Source organism: Sinohyriopsis cumingii, chromosome 19 (genome assembly GCF_028554795.1).
Source record: "Sinohyriopsis cumingii isolate HCF-2022 chromosome 19, ASM2855479v2, whole genome shotgun sequence".
NCBI classification, from domain to species: domain Eukaryota; kingdom Metazoa; phylum Mollusca; class Bivalvia; order Unionida; family Unionidae; genus Sinohyriopsis; species Sinohyriopsis cumingii.
This window is the reverse complement of record NC_142979.1, coordinates 22,190,795-22,216,714: the sequence shown is the minus strand read 5'-3', so window position 1 is coordinate 22,216,714 and position 25,920 is coordinate 22,190,795. Positions and strand designations below refer to the sequence as shown.

At 36.4% G+C, this 25,920-nt stretch overlaps 1 protein-coding gene and 1 pseudogene across 1 annotated transcript in view; one reads left to right on the top strand and one right to left on the bottom strand.

Annotated features, from left to right (window-relative positions):
* Window positions 1-286: 286 nt before the first annotated feature.
* LOC149775266 (glycolipid beta-1,4-mannosyltransferase egh pseudogene) lies at window positions 287-1,618 on the bottom strand (annotated as a pseudogene).
* An 18,027-nt stretch (window positions 1,619-19,645) lies between these two features.
* LOC149775265 (uncharacterized) overlaps window positions 19,646-25,920 on the top strand; it is a 155,547-nt gene continuing 149,272 nt past the window's right edge. The window contains exon 1 of the mRNA XM_089944380.1: window positions 19,646-19,744. Coding sequence (XP_089800506.1) covers window positions 19,646-19,744 — 99 coding nt within the window. The remainder of the gene's footprint in view (window positions 19,745-25,920) is intronic.

Here is a 25,920-nt window from a genome sequence, read left to right as displayed (position 1 = left end):
AGAGAACTAGTTGTAATGAAATATCTCGACGTTTTAAGCATGGACTCACTCATCAGTCTCCACAAATAGTGAAACATATATGCAAAGGTAAAACAAAAAGTCTGAATGATTTTTCTTCCTAGTAAATGCACTACTGAGATACAACTAGAGTGTAAGCTCACTATTTACTTATGAATCCTACCCTGATCTTTCCTTCTGAGGCCATACAGTGACATTAATACACTTGCATTTGTGTGAACTTCTGGCGTCTATCATATTATATTCAATATACGAATATTTTCACCATTTAAGATACATCATACGGTAATTTTTCTTTTCTGACAATATGGAATTCACCAGAGGTTCTCGTAAGGAAACCAAACAGCGAAGCAACACCATCAAGCATTGCTGCCAATGGTATTACAACAATTGACCCGGTGCAGATCAAAACTTTCCGAATTAAACCGTATCTTTTTATACTGAATGATTTAATTGATCCGAAGAAAAAGAGAAATAATATAAGGCCACCTATACTCGTAAAGATAACGTTAAGAAAAATAGGCATTGGCGTTGGGTATATGAACGAACATGGAATATTAATTATATTCGCTAACAAAAGAAGCCAGCCTAGATCAGTTGGTATCAAAAGAATTTTGCACTTGAGCGAAATTTCGGGGCTAAGCAATGCATACATATGCCCAATAAACCATCTTTTTCTCTGCTTAATATAGTCTCCGATGGTAAAGGTGCTAATTTCCCACATTTCACCTTCCACAAAATTAAAAGAATATCCTTTTTTCCAGGCCATAAAAGCAAAAAATATATCTTCAGCTATGCTTCCTTTGGGTCCAAAGTCGAATCCAATTTCCTTCTCAACTGACTGTTTCACTAGAATATAGGAACCTTTGAAGCCAATGGCAGGACAGTGAAGGGCCTTGAAACTGAATCTCATCATTCCTAGGTCCACGGCTACTCTGACACTGTCAGCTAACGTTGTCCACCAATTTACTATCTCCTCGTATGCATACGTAATAACTCCTTGGCCGATAGATCCCGACTCCAAGGCAGCAAAGTTAGCAAGCCCAATTATAGATTCCTCTGTAAGAACAGTTTCCTCATCTAAGTGCACAATCCAGTCTTGATCAGACAAAATGTCAATCTCCTTCTCCAAACAATAATGTAAGGCTCTGGCCTTGAACAAAGAACCTTTTGGAGTGCTGTAATTTCGAGGCACAACAATCTCTCGGATCAAGTCAGATTTTGGCAGGTTAATTTGATTATCAGTTACAACTTCGAAGTGGAAACTAGATAGTCCCACTTTGTAACAGGCCTCGATATTCCGCTGTACATTTTTAGTGACCAAATAACGACACAGTCCACGTGTGACTACACGAAAACAAAGGAATGGGATTTTAGATTTTGGAACCCTTAGCCTGGTTGGCGGTGGCCACAAACTAAAAAACACCAGTCCAAGGATATTCATCACAGCAAATGGAACAGTGAGGATAGGAATCACATTTAGAATGTATAGGAAACCTGTTGGAATAAAACCATAGCGTTCTATTGGGTTAATCGTACAGTGTACACTAGATGATACAAATCTGACAAGGAAGTTGACAAGAACAATGCAGAATATCATGCATAGCACGGAAATAGCGTGCAGTATAAACGAAACAACGCATTGTTGATCAATGTATCTCAGAATAAATTTGACTCTCTCTTTAATGGAAGCTGTGCTTCTTGATATTTGCGACCTTCTCCATTTCGTCATGGCTGTAACTCGACTGGAATATTATTATTCTGCAATATATATATATATATATATATATATATATATATATATATATATATATATATATATATATATACACACACACACACACACACACACACATATATATATATATATATATATATATATATATATATATATATATATATATATATATATATTACACAAAAATCTCTTTGCTTGAATTTACTGTGAATGTTAAAACAAATCATTTAGCAAACCATTCGTCAAACAACATAGCTTTTATATATTCTTACATCACTTCAGATCATTAAATAAATGCTTACACTTCAAGAATTACAGAATTACAATCAAACAACACCAACAACATGTCTAACCACTTATAAATACTACTACCACTGCTCCTGCTGGTAATATTTTGCTGCTGTTGTTGCTTTCTACATTTCATCAAAGTATATATTATTAGGGTCCCAGTAATACACTTTTTTCTGCAACATATGAAAATATATGTTGTGTACTGTTTCCGCATACAGCATGGAGCTATTACAAAATTCAATTGATTTCGAAAGCGTCTTTGGACGTTACAACCATAAGACAGTGTCTGTAGTATTTGAGACCTTTTCAGGTTTAAACAACAATGTTGCATTTATGAAAATATATCATACTGCTAAATTTAAATACATTATCTTACTATTTATCTCATGCTAATGGAGGCTGAAGTACCACAGTGGAGTAATAAATGCAACAAGCAAGAAATGTATGCTTGAGAGGATCTGAGTATATCCTATTGTCAGATGCCGAGTACAAGAATTCTGACCAACAATGATGGTCAGTGCCAAATGATTGGCTTTTTACCTGATCGACTCATGTTGATAATACCTAATATTAGATTTTTCTATTAACTGCTTTTTCTCAGAAAATCAATTTTAATTTGACGTAACGAAACTGTTTTTTCTAAATCATTCCTACTAAAACGTAAACGATTTGCCACCGCGATCCAACTAGCACTGTCAGATTGCACGTTTTAAGTTATTTTCTATTTGAGTTCTGACACAAGGCCGCTGTCTCTATCTCCCATGATTTGAAAATCATGCAAAATACTGAAATGCGCAACCCAAGGATGATTAATGAACGAAAGAAGTCAAAGCGTATACACGTTCTTTAGCCTGTATAAGCCTATTTGACAACCAGCAGTGCCGAGTTGATGGATGATGCTTCGCTGGCTATTTGCTGTGACGCTACATCATCCGCGACAGAGGCAGATTCTATCAAAACGGTCGATCCTACTCGACTTTTATTGTCTGTAAATACGCAACCACACGTTTGTTTTGTGCTCGGAGTTGTCGATGATTTTCTATTTCCGATAGCACTATCTCAAACACAGCCGTCTAATTATTTAACCTCGATAGCCACCGAATACAAGTTACTAATCGTGCTGATACTGCTTTGTAAAATTGCAGGCAGCTTTGAATAGACACCTGTCCGTAATGTAATCGTATCGGTGTTTTCTAGCACCGCCAGGGACATCTGTTACTTTAGATATAGCCTCGACAATAATTCCCAGTGGTGCACCTACGATGGTTGCTCTTGTTATGACTCTAGACACACCAAGTCCAATAGCTGCTCATGCGGCAACAGCAACACCAAACAAGCGAGATTATATTTTATGATATTCGTGGTTCTCATAGTCATTTCATCTCATAACTGTTGCCCCGCTTCGAATAATTTTTCACGTCGGTAACATTTAGGGTCTATCATGTTCATCTATTAATACTACTACTGCGCCTTTCAATTGCTCGACTGGCAGCCCCTTGTTTACACTCATGAAGTCCAGGTACGAGACGCACACACACTTCTATCAATTACCATTTTTAACTGTAATACTTGTCATACAAATTATAGAAAATATCAGCCTCGGAAATTTTTAAATTTCCATCGATTGTACGTTCAGGCGGTTTTGCACCCCTTTGATATAAAAACACAGCGATTACGTCTGTACCTTTTACATCTAATCATCGTCTTTGCCCAATAACTGTTACTCGAACAAGTGTGTCCTTCTTGAATAACAGTCGAGATCGTTCATGTTTCCATTGAGTCAATGTTGGTGTAAAATTTCCAAAACAATCCTAGAGTGGTTTTGCACCTGGTGGTGCAGTGAACTTGCTGGCGTGTGCCTATGCGATTAGGTCAAGTTGACTTCGAGTTGGTTGTGGTATACCAGGGGGATTCTAACGGGCGATTTTTACTTGACCCTAACCAACATTATGAGAGTTCATACGAAGGTTTAGTTGGGCCGTCTTGACGCAGATATACATCGAAAAGTGAAGCAAAATTGCTGTCGTTATTAACATCCGCTCTCAGCTGATCTAACAGGCCGACGGCAGATACCTCAACCTCCTTACCGCGGTCAGAATCCATCACTTAACAAATAATAATGAAACTATTCTTAAACACAAACGCCTAAGACGGATATGTATCTGTCAGGATATAAGTTGATTGCTTCAAATCCATAATAGCACCGTGTCGTCAAGCTGGGTAACGTCCTTAAGCGTTTATAGATATGTATTATATTAAAGGTACTTTAATGTGGAATCTGTAAGTGCTTGTGGGGTTGCTGAACGCTCAAGTGTACACAACGCTTTAACAACAAGGTGACCACATAATGAAAGCTCGATATATTTCAGGAAATCTAGGTTAGTCTATAAGAATCACACTAATTAAGAATTTACACATTTCAAAACTTAGTTGAAGCAAATCATGACTGATATGAAACTACAGTAATCGATGAATTTAAAATTTCACTTTGTAATCGGATAATAAAACCTTCTCCCAAATATATGGGCTGTAATACTGTAACATTTTCAGTATTGTTTCTATCTGATTTTAAATTCTGATGCTTTTAAATTCAGCTATCTCTTTTGAAACAACTTTATAATCGCCCAGGTGTGTTTGTTCTTTTAAACAAAAGATATTGTATTGTGTATTATTTGTCAAAACATTTCAATGGAGTAAATTAAGAAATATAAAAGCCACAAAAAGGGCCTTTCGGTAACGGTTTGACAATGCAAATTTGATAAATTGCTATAAAATATTGTCAGTCTATAAAACTATTCTAAAGGAAATAGACAATTTTGCGACATAAAATAAGGCTTCGTTATTTCTGCTTATCTAATTAATTCTATTAAGATATTTTACGACATAAGGAACTCTTTAATAATTAAAAGGAGATATGAATAAATAATTTTAAAAAGTAAAAACAAAAAACATATTTCAAGGCTAAGTTTTAATCTACCATCGCTAATATGAAAACGTATTGATTCAATCGGTACTTACCGTTACATTCACCCCTCACCAGTACCAAGCACGAAAACTACCGACAAGACTCGGTTTGTGGACTCTTTTTTATGTACAACACGTATTATGACTGCAAAATACGTCATCCATGTTCAGGCACCTCTTGTCAAAAGAAAAGGTATCGTTGATATTTGAAATGAAAACAGGTATACGATTGAACAAAAAGAACTGTAAAACTATTTCGTGCTGAGATAAGAGCCTTTTTGATAATAAATTCTATGGTTAAAGTCTTCAGGCCTTTTCAATATATATATATATATATATATATATATATATACATGGAGTATATGTACAGTTAGGAATATATATACAGTTAGGAAAGACAATTCAAGATTTGATATTTTTAAAAATAAATTCTTTCATATCCGCTGCTGAATGCTGAAGTTGAGCCGTTGTCTGGGAAGAGACATATTTATAAACCGTATGAGTAAAGTTGATTACAGGGTTATAAGCGAAAAAAAGTAAATTTTATTTTATATTTGTTACATCCCATTCGAGTTCGTATATCTTCTACTGATGAAAATATCATTCGTGTGTGTGTGTGTGTGTGTGTGTGCACGTGCGTGTGCTTGAGTGCATATTTGTGCATGTATATTAGTTAAATCAAATTTTGGATAACTTGGATGTATTGATTATCATGGTTAGGCTTGTCTTACTGAAATTTATGTCATACCTATATTTAATTAAAATAATTGAGCTACCTAACGCTTAAGACGATGTCAACCTGGGTATTGTTGATTATACATTTGTCATGACTTCTGGAGTATATGTACAACTTTTATTTTCATTTTCGAAATAAATATTTGAGTTATTAATTAATGCGCTTGTCAATTTTATTAAAATAAACTCATCGAAGCAGTAAAGATCAAACCTTAATGAAACACGTATAAGAAGAGAAAAAAGATGAAATACCATAGTCCAAATACCATAGTCCAAATACCATAGTCTAAATACCATAGTCCAAATACCATAGTCCAAATACCATAGTCCAAGGTCAACATGCTGCTCATGTTGGACTGATAACAAACTAACAAACGGTTCCACATATGCGACCACTCAGATGTAGTTTGCTATCTGCATATATATATATATATATATATATATATATATATATATATATATATATATATATATATATATATATATATATATATATATAATGGTATATATATAATGGGGGGGAGACCGTTGCTGCTCAGTGACCAGCAATAAGGGAAGATATTGCTGCTGTTTAATGGTGCCATTTTGAAATTAACGAGATCAGTCTTAACATACGCTGATCTTTTAACAGACTGCGAGTCTCAATAAAGAATGCTTATTTGAGAAAGCTTTGGAAATATATAATTATTCACATGCAAGGGTCTACGATTGGAAAACTGCACCCGACGTTGAGAGGTGCGTCAGACACGAAGCTTGCCAGATGTCTAGGGCAGATTTCTAAACCTGATGGGGAAGTTTCCTTTCCATCAGCACAAGATACGCTTTACATGGCGGCCAGTATTAATGGTGGAGGAAGTACCCGGGAAAACCCCGGAAAGAACCACCGGCCCACGAGAGGCTACCGGCAAGCTTTCTCACATATCCACATTGGCCGAGCCCGAGACTCGAACCCACGCAGACAAGGGTGAGATGGCAGTGATCCGTGACGGAGAGCGCTTTAGACCACTCGGCCACTCGGGGTCCCCCGAGGCATACTGAAAGTATTTTCTTCTCACAGCCATAAACGAAAACGAGGATGAAAGCCAAAACGGCACACTGAGAATACCGATGTAACTATGAAACAGCTAAATAGTCATTGCCATTTTTCTCACTTTATGATACACCTTAAATAATTTAGTTTCACAGTGCACATATAAACCATATCAGTATTCATTAAAATGTGGTAAAGACCGTTGAAGTAACGGCAATACACACTGTTCGAATACTGTACATGAGATATTCCAAAGATGATACAACGTGTACAGGTAAAAGTAAAGACGTGATTCCACGATTAAACGAGAAAGTTAACAAAATCATGAGATAGTTCTTGATTTAAAAAAAAACAAAAAACAAAACATTATGCTTACGTCTATATCGACTCCAAACACATTATACACGTGACTACATCAATCTCTGCAAAATACCATGTTCGCAGGACAGTTTTTTTTTTCAACCGCTAAACATTTCAAGACGTAAATGTGTTGCAATTAAATGTTTGTCCTAACTTATTGTGAATGAATGTTACTGTTGAATGGACGTCACTAATCCTTCACCGGTGTTCTACACCGGAAACTGCAATCATATAGATATAGTAATGTAAGAATTAATAGTAGCATATGAGTGAATGACTCTGCTTCAGGAACATAGTCATTACCTTTATACACATATATTATAGAAGTATTTCCACTATTTAACCTGCTGGTTTCTAATTTATTTTCATTTAGTTCTTTTAGAAAGGAATTTAGTCGAAATACCTTTGCAAGTAATATCTATTGATCTTAAAATTACTATAAACTTTATATGCAGCTAATATGAGTTATTCAATAAACTTGACAAACTTTTCGCGTGACAAGGAGTACCAGTAACGCTATAATAATTAAAATACGGATTATGTAGCCATTTATCAGTCGATCATTACAAAGCTCCACCGATTAGAAAGTACAAATCCACTGAAGCAGAAGATCAAGAATCGAAAAGGAAAACCATATCCAATCAACATCTACGTTCCAAAATCTACAAATAGGAAAACCATATCCAATCAACATCGACGTTCCAAAACCTACAAATAGGAAAACCATATCCAATCAACATCGACGTTCCAAAATCTACAAAAAGGAAAACCATATCCAATCAACATCGACGTTCCAAAATCTACAAATAGGAAAACCATATCCAATCAACCTCGACGTTCCAAAATCTACAAATAGGAAAACCATATCCAATCAACCTCGACGTTCCAAAATCTACAAATAGGAAAACCATATCCAATCAACCTCGACGTTCCAAAATCTACAAATAGGAAAACCATATCCAATCAACCTCGACGTTCCAAAATCTACAAACTACAAAATAATGAAAAGAAATGGCTATTTCATTTGCCGCATTCAGTATACATTTAAAAATATATATTACGTTTAAAAAGTTAAACGACCATCATAAGGTGAAACGTTTAATCATCTGGTGTTGTCCGTCCGTCTGTCTGTTACTAATTCCATTGGTGCACATTAATTCGAGTTGCCCACTATCTGCATTCACAATCTTTGTTCATAACTTGAATTTCGGTTAAAACGAATCAAGTTGATATTTGGATCAAAAGCTCAAAGGTCAAAGTCACTATGACATAAGAAGAAAAAAAAATGTTTTGAACGATAACTTGAGTTCTCCACCATTTACAGGTGTCTCCTTAGTAGATTTATGGCTTGAGGCAAGAAAAAATTCAGTCGATTATAAGGCGAACAGATCAACGGTCGCTGTAACTGAAAGAAAACCAAAATGGTTTACAATAACATTTTTTTTTACATCACAAATAGAGACAAAGCATTGAGGATGGCTTACACTTTCTGATATTGGGTCAAAATTTTAAACGTGTGGTTATTCTGACTGAAAGTATGTGTATATATATATATATATATATATATATATATATATATATATATATATATATATATATATATATATATATATATATATATATATATATATATATATATATATATATATATATATATATATATATATATATAATGATAACAATAATGAGGACTTTGTATAGTGCGTAATCTTTAGAAGCTCTAAGCGCTTTACAACATTAGACAGCACCTATAACGTAAATAACATACATAATAATATGAATACAAAAACAAACACCATGAAATTAGAAAACAAAAAAAAAATGCTAAAAATATTTAAGTAGGAAAACTATATTAGGTCTTTAAGTTTCTTCTTGCATAGAAATTTCAGTCATCAGTATAGTTGACTATAAACTCGATATGAGTCATAAAACAGTCGAATCGTCTGGAAGTTTCCTTTGTAGCTTTAAGCAATTGATCTGATCACAGTATAATTTCTATTGGTATGAAACATGTTGTGATGACAGAACTTTGTGTCTAACGAATGTCTTCTCCAGGGTCGGGTAACTCTGGGTGAAACTGTTATCGAGGGTTTCAACATAACTGAACGAGTAGTTGCGCCTTACAGAGGGGCGGACGCATGGTCGTCTAACAAGAAGGGAAAGCGGCACGACACGAGGGTATTATTCTCTGTGTCGAAGGAAATGTAGAATCTTGCTACTCTTACCTCATTTGTGAGCTTTAAGCAAATCATGAAATTATTTAATTTTGTATGAAGCTCTAGACGACACAACAGTGGCGGCGCGAGGTCTCAGGGCATCCGAGAGCAATGTTATTTAGTGACGCACCTACTTTGCTAAAGAGACCAATTTTTGTGTCTGTTGCCATCCCCACTCCAAAGTTTAAATAACAATTGCCCACGCTATACTAAAGTAAAGGTGACATATTATGAAACATTCAGTTGCAAGAAAGGCTCACGACGTTACCCTATTTGCCTTGCTCCTGGGAACAATTAGCCCTTGTCATCCCCCAACAAACCTCGCGCTGCCACTGTTACACAAGTTTCATTGACCATAGGTAAGAAAACACCTGATCATTTTTCTCATTAGATTTTTGAATTTGTTTCTCATTATTGAAAGAGGAAAAAAAATACGTGCGATATAAAATTTAAAAAGCCGACACAAGATTTGGCATTGGGAGCATAATTTGGCAGTTAGTGTATACTACTTTCAAAAAGGACAAAATATAAGGTAATCAAATATAAAGAAATAACACATTTATAGTTTAGGTACTTTATACCCATAGGAAGACCATTTCAAGTTTCAGTTCATATTGGTTATTGCTTAGCAGCAGTGGCATCTAAGAAGGCCTAATCTTTATGGCAGCCAGTCAGAATACGTTGCCTGAGATTATGAGCAGGACTAGCGGTCTTCAGATAATATTATTTATACGAGTTCGAGCCTCTGGCCCCATTTAATTCGCTGCAAAATCTTATCGACTTCAACCTAAAACACCTCAGTATCTCCCTGACCTGGCAGTGAGTGGCGTTATGCCCGTGTGCTGTAATGTTTATGTGATTTCCATATACATCTGTGCCTGTTTTGTATGCGCGTGCGACGATTAAGGAATTTTAACCCGTAACTGCCCTGCTGCTGAACAAAGATAATGGACAGTCCACCGTGGTTAGTCTTGGGATGTTCTAGTATTACAACAATGCCCCATTGCAAGTATACTTATGTTGCACCTCAATGTAATCTTAGTATGTGATCTCGTGCAAACTGTTGGAGTTTATTCACAGTAGGCATAATTGTATAATAAAATCATTGTGTAATTGTTTATTCAGGAAATTGCATTTTGGCATATAATTTTTACATGGCTGACATAGCTGATTACGACATTCAACTCAGATGCGTCTACACAGGAATGGTCGGGAACTACTATTGTCAGGGCGTCATTTGAGTTAGTATTATCTTTTCTGTCATCACTATCTCCGTTGGTCGGATGTGGGAGGTAGCGGTTTCGAACCTCGGCCGAGTCATACCAAAGACTTACAAAAATGGTACTAACAGCTGCCTCGCTTGGTGCTCAATGTGACTGGGTGGGACATCATGCTACATGTCTGCGGCATGATGCCCCATTGCTAGACATCACTATAAACTGCCACAAAGCATATGTTATAGCGATAAGACTGAAATATTGTTCAAGCTACGTTAAAAATCCAGATCACATACACACTATCCCCGTTGGGTATAGGAGGCATACCGCAAAGTCAATGTCTTCAAGCTATCTTGCACATTATCATGATATGACCTTTAACGTTGTTCATTATATTCATCATCTAGTTTTCGGCGTGCAGGTTCTAACGAAATTCCTTATTTGATGTAGTTTTCAATGGGTTCTGAAAACTTATACATCTCTTTCAAGCGTCTTTGATAAACCGTTATGATACATTAGGGTTAAACAGCGACTTGAGCTTTTCTGTTAATGCACAAACACACCACCCATCGTTTTAATTCCCGTATCAAGCTCAGACCAAACTCATTCATACTAATACACACATCAAGCAACAATATCGACTGTTTTTATCTGTTTCTTTTCTTGCTTTTTCAGTGCAAACGAAATATTTTTAAAGAAGTATAATTTGGAAGGATTCAAAGCTACACTTACCTATTGAAGCCTTAAGTGGTGTGACTTTTTTATCATACTTTTTATGACACTATCGACAGAAGGCAATCTGTATAGGTGATGCTTTACTAGGGTCAAATTTACTCCTGCCTAGTATATAATGTACAAGAAAATACGAACATAATAGCTCCATATCTATCCTCCCATAATGCAGTAGTAAATCAGTCTACGCTGTTTGACTGAAAATATAAACCGACAGAACGACGTTACGCATATGTGTGCAAAGTTCGCATTTGTTGAGCATTATCGGCACGTGAATATATCAATATATTTTACTGAGTTTTTTATACAACAAATTGGACTAACCACTGTGTTCAGATTTCAGTTTCATAGGCACCGTGTTGGCTCATACACATACACACATATGCATAACGGTGCAAAACTAGCACCTAACTAGCCTGAGCGATTTCGACTCTAAATGAGTCTCTTTCAAAGACAAATACAAGGCAGAGACAAAACAAACAAAAATGTCGTCATAAAAGTTTCTTGTGCCCACTCTAAATTGCATGTTTTATAGGAAACAAACACACCCCTGACTCAAAGACACAGGTATTAAATGTCTCTTATCATCGTCTGTCTATTAATGCTATAGCATAAGCCCCCCACCCGCCCTTTTATTTTGTACCCCCCTAACGATTTTTAAAATGATAAGCATCAAAGATATTTTTAAAAAACCTGCACAAGTGCAATTTTCTTCTAAGCTCTAACCTGATTTTTGCCAGCTGGCCCCTGACACTATCAACGTAGTGGCGTTTCGAATCAAACGAGGATTCTTTCAGCAACATGCTCGCCATATTTGCTTGATCCAGCTTATGTTTTCAAGCATATGATGCGATGAACTTCGCCATCTTTAAAATACTCCATAATTCCGTAAATTTTGGATTTACATATTGTTACACGCACACGGGTATTTACTTGACCGAGCGGTTGTCAAACCCTGGCGCGATTCTCGCTAGAAGTCATAAGTTTCCCCGACTTTCCAAAGACTTCCATACAACCTCAGTTGTAAATCAGAAAGCCTGACGTGTCTATTCTATACCTAAATTTTCCTCTAATTAATGCAAGACCACAGATAAACCAAACTGCCAACTATCTATCAACCGTACATCTGCGTGTTTTGGCTTCATTATGTTTCTGTACCACCAACCGTTCACGCCTTAGAACATATATGAGTACTCCCTAACAATGGGAACTATTTTAACTCCGCCACCTTAGGCCACTCAATGATGCTTTCCAGGCACATTTCGCCGATATAACTGCACCATATTCACCCACATGGCGACATAAACGGTGTCTGTCAAGTCCCTTTTTATTTATTCCCTTGTGTAATTTACCGGTTTAATACCGTAAGTACTATCCTTGCAGTCACGCTACCAATGTATACCACTAGATTTTAATATGTACTATTTTACGACAGGGACATTCATTCGGTTTTGGTCGGAATTCACTACTAGTGAACCAGGACATCATGGAAACACACTAACACTTCACCCCGTGACGTTTGCTCCTATTCATTAGCTCATTAGTTCGGGCCAGGAATATTTCCATGGCGCCGAATTCCAATAATCAAACAAGTAATCACACAAATCTAAGAATTGCTTAAAACGGGGCACTACAACCAAGTGCACATACTCTAAATTTACTACAATATCTTTTAACAAGGTACACAATATTTAATCGTATGCATTTATTTATTTTTTTGGGTAGAAATAGTAAATCTAGACATTGCAGATATTGGACTCAGACGACACAGTTTTTACTGACATAGACTGTACAAGAAACCAGAAAGCAGAAAGCGAGTATTCTGTTAGCTTGCTTACATAAGGAACATCCTTTTCCGTTGAAACGCCAGTATTTCGGCAGAACTGTACATGAAGCTAAATGTTGCTTCTAATTTTCGTTATTAGATGAACATATTGGAGATTAAGTAGAGGATTTCAAAGGGACATTTATTCACCTGTCATTGCATCATTTCTTCCACAGTGCCATACAGCAATATTTTTTTTTCTCCGTGTAATGACCTCTTCGTAATGTTTCATTTATTTTCTTTTCATTGCGGTCTAACTTTCAACTGCCTTTCAACATTTCAGGACACAAGAAACACGCTAACCTCGTGAGTATTGAGAAAGAGCCACCTTTAAATTTTATAAACTACACTAAAGGCAAGAGAAATAACCATGATATATGTCGATTTCCACTTTTTAAGTGGTGCTTCTAAGATATTTAGATAATAAGCATAGACATATACATATATCTTCAGATGAATTAAAAGACGAAAAGAGGTAAGACTATAATGAGTTCAACCCACTAATCAAAGTCAGATTGTTAAAGTTGTAAAATATCGTAAAGATAACAGACATTGACACTTGTTGCTGATCTGACCTTGACCGAGGTACGAGTTTCTTCATCTGACGGAGTGAATGTGTAAGCTGTATACGAAACCCCTCTCTATACAACGCATCGCAGCAATCTCTAGTGAGATATTTTGTATCATCGGGGATTTCCGTGAATCATCAGTTATTTCCGTTATAATTCAGTATTAGACATCATCAATGATTGATGGTAAATAATAGAAGTGCATCATCAGGGATTCTTTATCGTTTGTGTCAGGGATTCATCATGGCTTCTTACCCCCTTCCTTGAGTCTTGTGACACTATGAAAGAATCGTTACTACAGCTCCTCCTCTTCTTCTTCCTCCTCCTCCTCCTACTACTACTATTACTTCTACTGTTTTTCCTACTACTACTAGTACTTCTACTGCTACTACTACTACTAATAATAATAGTACTTCTACTTCTCCTATTACTTCTACTAATAGTACTTCTACTTCTCCTCCTCCTCCTACTACTACTACTAACAGTACTTCTACTTCTCCTCCAACTTCTCCTACTACTGGTACTTCTACTGCTTCTCATAATACTACTAATAGTACTTCTACTTCTCCTACTACTACTACTAACAGTAATTCTACTGCTTCTCCTACTCACCGCTCCAGCTGCCGAGTTGTTAGAGCGTCCGCATCAGATGCGGGAGGTCGTGGGTGCGATCTCTGGCCGAGTCATACAAAAGACTTTCAAAAATGGTACTTACAGCTGCCTCGTTTGACGCTCAGCATTAAGAGGTTAGTGTTAGGTCTGGTCGGCCTGGTGCCTGGATAATGTGACTGGGTGGGATATCGTGCTGCATGTCTGCGGCATGATGCCCCAGTGCTGGACATCACTATAAACTGCCACACTGCAGACATCGTAGCAATATGACTGAAAATATGTTAAAGCTACGTTAATAATCAAAATAACACACACACACAAACGCGCGCTTCTCCTCCTCCTACTACTACCAGTACTTCTACTTCTCCTACTACTGCTACAACTAGTACTAATACTGCATCTACTCATGCTGGTACTTGTACACCGTTAAAACTCAATTATTAGTCAAGGGTCGGCTGCCTCGCTGTAACTTTGGCGAAATGAACATATTCCTGTTGCTTCTGTATGTTATAGTCAATAATATGTTAAAAGTGGCCGTTAAAAAAATCACTAGTACCACCGGCAACACTGTTACTACTACAACTACTGCTACAATCAATACTGTTTTGTGGTTAATAAGAGTAGTGAAGGTTTCGGGACAAGGTAAAATATTCTATCATTATGCATTCCCGTTGCATTTTATGCAATTTTAAAAGGAATTCCATGATGGCGCAAAATAAATAATTAAATAAATAAATAAAGGAAAAGGAGAAAGTGTTTTCATGTGTACAGATTTATTGCAATTTAAACACTAGAGTGCAATTATTACTATAATTATAATGGTGGCATTAGTAGCTTAAACTCTTATGACAATGCAAATCACAAGATGTCACTATAAAACGTGTTGCTAAAGGGTTGATGTTTGGCTTGATTGAGAAGGTTTAACTTCAATTTTCCGTACCTAATTGGATGTACGTTGCGGATGGTAAATCTGGTGGAGGAAGAATCCGAACAGACCCTGCTGACATCTTTCAACCCAAAGCAAGATACTGTAAGCTTTCTCCCTAGATTCAAACCCACGCGGACAGAGGTGAGATGCGAATAATCTCTAAAGGCGTTACCAACATTATTACGCGAGTCCCTGCTAAAAAAAAGTTAAGTGTTTGTGTGCCATCACAATTGCCTAGCTTTTATCTTACTATAATCAGAAGGACGTGAAATGGATGATTTATATGAAATTTGGACACAAGATCCTATGTTCCATAAAGAAGTTTTCTAGCAATAACTGAAATACTTACACTAGATGTGCATTTGTTCTTTGTGTGGGTGGGTGTGGTGTATTTTTAAAACCATTTCTTTTAGTTCTCCAGCTAGGAAGTAATTTGTTTCCAGTTTATTGCTTGACATCAATCCTTTGAAGTTTCATAAGCAATTTTCACTAAATGTATCCAAAGGAAATAAGCAGTAAAGTTAACATCCGCTATATTTATCCTGCATTGAACCATGATCATGTGCCGTTGTTATATATAGCACAGAATACAATATATGCCTTTTTCTTTGAACAATTATATGTTCATCATCAATGTAACAGGTGATAGGAAATGTATGCATAATAAAATACTTTCACATCAATGCAATGAGCTTTACGTTTGAATGTAGCATCCTTTGACTAAAAACGAAACTAAATAAATAACGGAACGAATAAATTAAACAGACGCGAATCGTTTCCATTATTCGATGTTGGCTAATAAAAAGAGTGCAGACTGTGATATTCGTAATGGAGTGGAGCTATTCTATATCTGGACGGACCTTATCGTGAAGGACCAAGGCATACATTAGGTAGGCAATCTTAAACATTTTTCATCTTTGCTACAGTTATATCATTTCGCTATTTGACGTTTATTTTGCTTTTCAGCGTACTTAATGAATACTATTTTCGATTTAGATTGAAATATACGTATGTAAGATAAAGAGTACATAGCGATTAAATTTTGTTCGATTTAGATTGAAATATATGCATAAAAAAGGAGAGTGTTAAATATGCTCCATTTAGTTTGTCATATACGTATGTGAGAGAAGAGCATGCTATTCACTTCGTTTATACAAAACTGTTAACTTTTCAGTTATTAGAATCTAACCATAATAAATATAAGAGAGAGAGAGAGAGAGAGAGAGAGAGAGAGAGAGAGAGAAATATCAAGTCACATATGATGGAGGAGGCAAAGCAAAATATTGTGCATTTATTTGTAGAAATTTGTTAGAACTTTTTGTATGACTTGTAAATAATGAATTTTACAGCAGACTTTCCGTAAACGAGAGCCATTTTTTGGCTGAAGGAAAGACCACACTCAGTCTGTTCGCCTTTCGTACATACTTTATGCAATAAGAAGTACCATAGTTTATCCATCAACACACCCATTGTTCTAGGTATTGGCAGATCTGATTTATCCAATTACGTAAGGTGGCACAAATTGATCAGTATTTTGATATGAATTATTCTGAAATTGTTTAGTGTGAAAAATGTAAAATCTATTTGCATTGCTTGGACTGGCCACAATAAATCTACATCAGAAACGGACGAGTGTACGAGGCTCTAATATCAAGAAAATGTCAAGAACTGTCTTTGGGACACGTACTAACAGTACCATATGTTATATGTATCTATATTGTGTTTAACAATTGTGTCCATGATTTCAGATTGTAAGGGTCATTTTTATAAATCCTATTTCATAGCTAATATTGGTATACAAATGTAGATTATGCTATAAAATAATTATCACAAGTAGGTAAACATATTTACTTTGGGATGAGTTCTAGATAGAGCATTGAATCTGAGCTTACAATTTTCAAAGAAATAATTTGTTGACAGTGTAAGGGAAATTTCCATTTAGATGGAAGATTAATTTCAGAAAATGGCTGTTGCAAAATATGAAAAGTGGGGATCTATATACGCTTGTTTAGATTATAATTGATTATTTTTTTAAACTCCAGTTGTGTTCGTATTTAATGTGAGAGAATTGGTTCATTTAAATTATAAACGGGAATTACAAAGTACTCGATGAACCCTTAAGAAAAAGAACACGTTTTGAGGATTATTGTGAAATCATTCAAGGATGCTTTGGATTCTATCATTCTGTAACATCAAGATTATTAGCACATCAAACTTTTCAAGGTCATTATCACATCAAGCAGCAAAGAGGCTGAGTAGGCTCTAATTGACTTTATCTTAAAATCGCAAAATAAGTCTTTCTCTGAAAATCGCAAAAACTCAAATTGACGCACTCTCAGATCTAAAAAATAAGCCTTCCTGAAAATCGCAAAAGAAAAGGATCGCGGCGCTGGCTGGGGGTGCCGAGACAACACCCTCGTTTGCTGCTATAATTAAATAATATTATATCGAACAATTTCCCCAGCGCAGGAATTTTACACAGTTAGATTAGCTCGAGAACGACTAGAAGCAATTAAGAAATATATTCCACTGAGAGATTATGTTAAAGAAAAAGAGCGAAAAGAAGCACAAGTTGAATTTGCAGATAGCACAGAACAATTGTTTAGACCTGTCACAACAGTTGCTGAAAGAGTTGCAACGGCTACTGAAAAATCAGCAGAAAGAACTAAGAAAAAGAAGATTTTACGAGATCTTCCAGCTGATATAGCTGCAGCTCAACCTCCACCCCAATCTCCACCTCAACCAACTCCTAAACTTGAAGGTGCGGAAGAACCAAAAAAAGGTAAAGGGAATTGGTTTCACGGAGAAATTTACTGAAGGCGATATAGAATCAATAAACAAAATTCAACTAGTGAAACCGGATGATATATACAAGCATGGTGCGTTTGCTGCCACAAGTTATCACTGGAAAGATACAATTTAAAAACCTGAACACGTTAAAGGTGTAGGTCGTACCACATGGATCGATTGGATGTATAAAATAAACCAAAATGTTAATCAGATAGACAAACAAGACATGTATATAATACATATTTAACCGGAGTAGACCAATATGTTGAAATGCAACGAAAGGAAAGGTACCAGAAACAAGATCAACAATGACAACTAAAGCAACAACGACAACAAGAAAAACAACAACGACAACAACGACGAAAAGAAAAGCAAGGAAAAAAACTCCACAGCAAGAGCCCTCCTATCAACGTCATCCACCTCTGCAAGAAGAAGAAATGTACTATTCATGTGAAGAAGAATGATAATTTCACGATGCACCTACAGGAAGTGGTTTTATTACACAAGGAAGTGGTCTTACTCCATGCCCTAACAATATTCTCGGTGGCGTGTAACGACTAGAAGTCCTCATAGGAGGAAAACGAGCCGGTAATAGTTGTCCAGAAATAATTACTGAAGCAGCTGATATCTGTTGACGATTATTTCAAAGTGGTATCGAAGACATCGATATTTATCGGGAACTTACTGATGAAATCGCGGACGGCTACTACAGCAATTAAACGAATGAATAACAAATAAGATGATCATACACAACTCCCACCGCAGAAACGTGATGGTCAGAGTAGTTAACTCACGATTACCTGTTTACAACACGTATTACGGAAATGGACTCGGTAATGTTATCCAGGGATTATTTGCAAGGATGGCTCCCAAAGCAGCACCAATCGCGAAACAATTATCAATGAAAGCCATCGACATTATTCGTGAAAAAGCTCCTGGTGCAATCAGCAACGTTGCTGGTAAGGCGTTTCGGCAATCAAAGACAGAATAACACGATTAATAGGTAAACGTCAAGAGGTTTGCCGCGAGTGGTTCAACAACAACCAGTGCAATTACCAAGCACCGAAGCCCGCGAATGTCAGTAAAATAATAAATCAGGCTGCAAATAATAAAAACTAGAGACTTGGCTGGTGTACCATCCGCTAAAGAAACAGAGACAAAAATATAACTGCAAGTCTGATAGCAGGAAGTGGTCTTCGTGTTAAACGATAACAACTATAATAAAAATGTTGAAGCGCATACCCGATACAGCATTTGACATAAACGCACCAATTCCCAAAGACGAGTTTGTACGTGATTATCAGTATTATTCTTATGATGCGCGCACACCAGACGCATATGGGAGAATTGAATTACAAGTTCAGGATACAAGTAGATATTTCCTACCCTCTGAGGTATCTATCGAAGTTGAAGGTAGACTCAAAATCAGATGATACAGCATACGGAATTGGTGATCGAGATGGTTTTGTTAATAATGGCATAATTGCGTTATTTAACACAGCCACATACTGGATTGCTAGAAAAGATATTGAATCATGTCTTGAAAATGTCAATGTTGCCACGACGATACTTGGTCTTGCAAGATACTTCGACGACTATACGAGATCGGCTAGTCCAATAATGATGTTTGCAAAGGACACATCAGATCACCCAGAAAACAGAAACGTAACAATGGATGTGGCCACAACTGAGGTTGCATCAATGAATGAAAATTATAACGTAGGTTTTGCTGCACGTCGAGCTAAACACCGACAAGGAGTTTTCATGTGCAATTCCACTGTCTCATACTTTTGGATTTTGCAGAGAGATTAGAAAGGTTATATTTGGCGCTAAACACACAGTAGTACTTGTTAGAAAACCCACTGATAATGATGCAATATGGCATCCTGCTGGAATGGATAGTGGTAAAGTAACACTAACAAAACTGTCACTGTGGATGCCAGTAATGACTCCATCGCTTGATGAAGAACAGCGATTGCTTTCTTTCATGAACGCAGGCGGTAAATCGTTGTTGTCATGGTTTACAATGACCACATATAGTACCCCCGTTAACGCCGCTGGTTTGTTTACGCGCACATATTATCATAGCAGGGGGTGTTAGCTTCAGCCAATTATTAGAGTAGGCAGACAACAAGGAAATCCAACGGTATTTGACTCATTTGGATATCTGAATAAATATTGCTGGATTTTGAACACAAGCATGATGCCGTGCATATCATCGATTAATGTCGTCTATGGGACGTGTTCAAAATGTAGACACTGGTTTGCAAACATCTCAGCGCGATTTCACAACACTGTATCCGATCTATTACTTTTCGTTGGAACATTTTAATTTATTCAGACAATCTGTCCTTGATATACAATTCCAAGCTCGTGTAGCTCGAATACCAGCAGCAGTAGCTGCTCCAACGGCTCTTCCTGGTGGGGCTAGAGCAATCGCGGTTATACTTACCGACAAAACAATGTTTCGTGAAGCTATTGGTGGTCGAATGAGAGTCATTGATGCACCAGTAGAAAATATGTGATTTCAAAATACAGTATTATCATAAAATGTCATCCTATCAACAAGTTAGTGTGAGTCTGACTCCTGGTTAGATTAAAAACTACAATCTACATCAGTAAAAAAAAACAGGAACCACAATAACCACAATAACACTAAAAATAGTCATCATTGCCAGAACGCCAACTTAAACATTTTAATGAAGCCAAACAATTCAAGACTGGAATACGATTTGAACTTTCTGCTGGTGCTATCAAAGATATTGCTAAGACCAGCGGTATATTTCCACTTCTCGCGACGTTGCCAGCGTTAATAGCCGATGCAGCCCCAGTCCTCGCAAAAACAGCTTCGCTTGGTGCTGTTTCAGCAGCTGGTGGAATGACATTATAAAAAAGCAGTAGGGCAGGGACTAAGACTTTCAGGAACTTATTGAGAAAAGGGTTTGAGACTTCCAGGAATACTGTGTTGAGCAACAATAGTTTTACACCGATGTCAAATTTTGATTTACTCGATGCTGCTAAGCAACTAAAGATAAGAAAACTTCAGAGGTGTTTTTTATCAATTACCACAACGACCAAACAATACTGAAACCGGTATAATTAATCTCGATAACAGCACTGGACCTGGAACACACTGGGTAGCATACGCGATTGACCCCCGTGGAATTATTTATTTTGACTCATACAGGTTGGCTCCACCTCGCGTGTTTATTAAATATGACGCATTAAACTTGGGCGTGAAAACCTGGTACTCAACATTGTCAACACAAACACTGACCGATCCACTAATATGCGGCCGTGAAGTACTTGCGGTGTTCGATACCTTATCAAAGTCATCAAAACCACCTCACAAAGTTGTGCATGGTTATACAAGTGAACGTTACAGAACTGTGATTTAGATGAACTACAAAAGTATAATGCTAGATATTTACGGAAGATCTCGTGTTATTACTGAGAGAAAAAAAGTTGACGAAACAGATCTGTCAAATTACGCGACCAAGGATGAACTCGCTTATATTATGAAAGTCTCTGGAGTTGACCGAGATGATGTTGTTATTTTTCAGGATAAATACGGCGTTCTAAAACGAGTAATACCAAATGGAATGATATAGTTCGTAGAGTACTCTGTGCTACCACAGATAACATTCCAGTATTTACTGACGGGGGTAGAATCAGAGACTCAAATATATCATTTTCAACCATCAGAGATGAAATTGCAAGAAGCGTTGCTAATCGTTTGAAGAATACCGGTGACACAATGACAGGCGAACTCAGCATGAACGGAAATAAAATAGTTGTGATAAGAGATTCAACATCAAACAAAAAAGTATGTAGACGTTAATTGCAGCACCGTAAATGTTAAATTATCCACGCTGCGAGCCGAGTATGACGTTCATGTAAGTGCGTTTACAAATCTCCGTAGTAACCTTCGGAAACTTAATGAAACCGAAGAGGAATTCTTTGGCACACCTTTGACCGTTGACGTAAAAATCTCTGATATCAAGACGAGCATTTATACAATTAATAAAATGCTAGAAGATGTCATAAGTGGAATTCCTCATATCGTTAACAAAATTAATCTGATTAAAATTCCTCACAAGCAGATCACCAATATAATATACACAGTGTAATCGGGATCATCAACATGGTCACAGCAAAATAATACTCTCAAACATACCACGGAAGTCATTGTTGTGTAAAGGCTGTCTGTGTTCAGTGCTGAAATTTTTTGTATACACACTACATATCCCAGGCGGCATTCAATCGATAAGTTTTCCGGGGTTGTATTTTTGTGTTAAATAGTGGAGATGAAGAAACATTTATACTGGAAGCAGCTGATAAGAAATTTACCGCAATATCTTACTGGTGGTGTCTGGAATTTGTTGCTGAAACGCCTCAATTGTTTACTGCGTAAAGTATGATGATCATATCAATTGATGTTCAAAAAATTAGATATGATCAAGTGCATGATTGGCAAATAACGTTGAAAGCCATCATTGACAAGTATACAACGAAAGCTAAAAAATACCGAAGACGTGCAGTTCTCATTGATGTTGTTGTGTACTCAGTATCTGCACTCGTTGCGTCCACCGGTGTGGCGTTATAAGCGCCAACACCAGTAACAGCAGCTGCAGCTGTGACAATATGTGTTTCATCATCGGCGACCATCGCTGAGGTTTTTAATATTATCGCGAAATATACATCCACGTGCACGAGCACAAAAGTGTACGATTATGTTGTAAAATTTCAGCGGGTAACAACAGCGTATTCTAAATTGTCGTTGCTGATATCATCAAGCCTTAACGATACAACGATATCATATTCTGAATTTGATGTGATGCTTAAAATATACAATAAAGTCGAAGATTTGGAAAACCACCATTAGGAAAATGGAAATTTAAATATTGACAGAACTACTTCAGCAGATAGCCGCAAATACCACCCCGCTGAAAACCATGATGATAACAGTAAACTCCACTAACCCTGAGTACGGTATTAAATTTTTAAATTTTCAGTAAAAGAAATCGCCCTTGCGCTGTTGCGAGTATAGTACAGTTGGCCAAATATCTGTTCAAGACCGTTTGGTCGACTACAGTCAAATAATTTGCTGGTATTTGCAAATAAAAATAAACCGGATGGAACACCTGACTGGCAAATTATTGGAATACCCACAGGCAGTTATCAGATTGAACAAATCAACGACGAATATCAACATAGAATCCAAGATCGCCATAACAGAACGCGAACCAACACTGGTCGCCGAGATAGAAATAAATTCACCGGATTACGCCGTTGATATATATCAGCAATCGATCAGAACAGTGCTAGGATGGCTGAAGTTACTCCACCAGCGCCTAGATTGATACTTGAACCAGCGCGGTCTGATTTTAGCTCAGCAAATCACTCGTATTGGAATTATACCCCAAATTATGAGAAAAATCCGCTGTAGAAAGTTATTAAAGATAACCCAGACGGCGGTGAATTAAAATACATCTATAATCATATATGTTGGATATACGGAATACCCCCAAAAACGTATTGAGCAAGACATCGGGATTACCTTTGATAATATTAATCGTGAGCACAATCAGTAACGCCAATTATTTACTGAGTATATTTTTTGTTTAACGTTTACAAGCAAACAAATCGAACTATTAAACCAAATTGCATTTGACCTAGAAATTATTTATCATAGTATTATGAAGTCAGTAATCGAGTAAAAAACTAGAATCGTTAGTACAGATAAAACTGTCTCACTCAAACAACTATTTCTTGATAAATATAAAATAACAGAAGCAGATCTACCGACATTTAAATTTCCTGGATATAACCCAGACGAGTTGAGGAAATCTATCAGCGATACAATCGATGAATATTTCCCTAAAATACTCGCTGAGTGGAGAAATATAACACCACAGCAGGATAACATCCCCAGATACAATAATGGACAAAAAGGGGACGGCCGTCACATTTCTCCCGGAATCGAAAATATAACCTCAGCGATCGCGGTCAATAATGTTTTGTGATGCAAGTGATGGCATCTATCAGACAAACACAGAAATATAAAATCAGGCACAGCAGGGACATATCTTATATATTTTTACACCGCAAGTCCCACCCTGATTTTTGATTGTGCAAGAACCGATCAATCCGGTCTATCTACGATGTCATAATCCTCTATTATCAAGAATAAATTTCAAACTAACTGACCAATCCGGCAACTTGTTTGACCTAAGAAATAAAACGTTGAGTCTGAATTTATATTTGAAATGTTAATGATTTTTAATATTAAAAATCTACCATTTTCGAGGAATTTTCATCGTAGAGTGTTGTCTCCCTTTATCAAGGACAAAAAGAACAACACATACTTTAAAAATGCAGCTGACGCGTGATACACGTTAAAAACAGTATAAAAAATATCCACCCAATGATTTTATCAAGGACATAGGAGATTATTTTCTTTTTACTGACACAATGAATAAAATCAGTGGAAAAAAAAGACTTAAATCTGATACACTTTCACTTTCATTTCCACTTATGACTTTAACTTTCATTTTCATTACCACTGACAGTTTCTGATATAATTTTTCTTAATTGTCTTTTGCGAGTATTGATTATCATTTTTGCTTTGTATTCACGAGACAGATCTAATCTAGAGAGAGAGATAGAGACAGAGAGAGAGGGACGAATTCCCTCACCTCATTTTTTTAATACTGTAGCTGACGATTGAAACATCCTCGTTTGAATTCGTTTTACGAACTTATATTTCGATGGTAGTGTGTGTCCACCTTCATATATACGTTCTTGTAATGTTTCAAAGTCAGAAATATTTTTTTTTTCAGGATTATTTAATCAGATATATTTATGACGTCTTCCAGAATTTTTTAATAGCACAAATAATATCATTGATATTTTCTTAAATCTTTTCATAGTATATAACATTTATTAGATTTATATTACTCATATATATGATATAATAGAATTATGTAAAACGCAACCTCTAGATTACTGAAGAAAATATTTCACTTACCTCTACCAACTTCAGTCCGGATTGATCGAACAATTTTGCTTCTTTTTTATATACATATTTTTCCAGTGACATACGCGAGTTATTTTGGGAATTCACATGATGAGTTATTTCAGGAATACATATGATGAGTTTTGGGGGGGATTTAAGCATTGAAATATTTCGGTTACACTTGTGTATGTCTATAATAAACGGAGAATCGCGACCTTTTGGTCAGTCCGGACTAAAGTTGGTAGAGGTAAGTGGCATATTTTCCAGAAGTTTTACATCTACCAGTATTACTACTTGCATATAGCTCTGTAATAGCTTGAAGGTTGTGTGAAGAGTTATTTAGTTTTTTCGTCAACATGATCGATAGCAAGACCGTCTTTGATCATCCCAAAGAAACATTCGAATATAAATTTATGACAGAGATACCTTTTGCCCCCAGCGGTGAATCTAAGATAACCACCGTTATCAACAATACCGACTGGTCTTTTTAGTCGACATTTTCTAATCACACCATCACGAGATGCTTCATAATTCGTGATGAAAGGATGTCGGACAAGTTCTTTTGGTTCCATTATACATAATATAATTTGTCTAAATTATAATTTGCTTTTTAAATTTAGCTATATCATCATAACTTTATTAAGAGCAGAATCCTTGATAGAGTCAGGTTTTTTTTATTATTATCATAATATCGTTTCAGTTCTCTATATTTGTTACCACCACTGTGCACACACAACTGCGTTTTTACTCCATCACCACACCATAAACAGGGCTTTGGATCAAGACTACACCTCATCACGCTTTGCAAATGTTGATCGCAGAATTTATTTGCACAGGATTGTTTACAAGGAGTTGAAGACCTTATCATCAACCACTT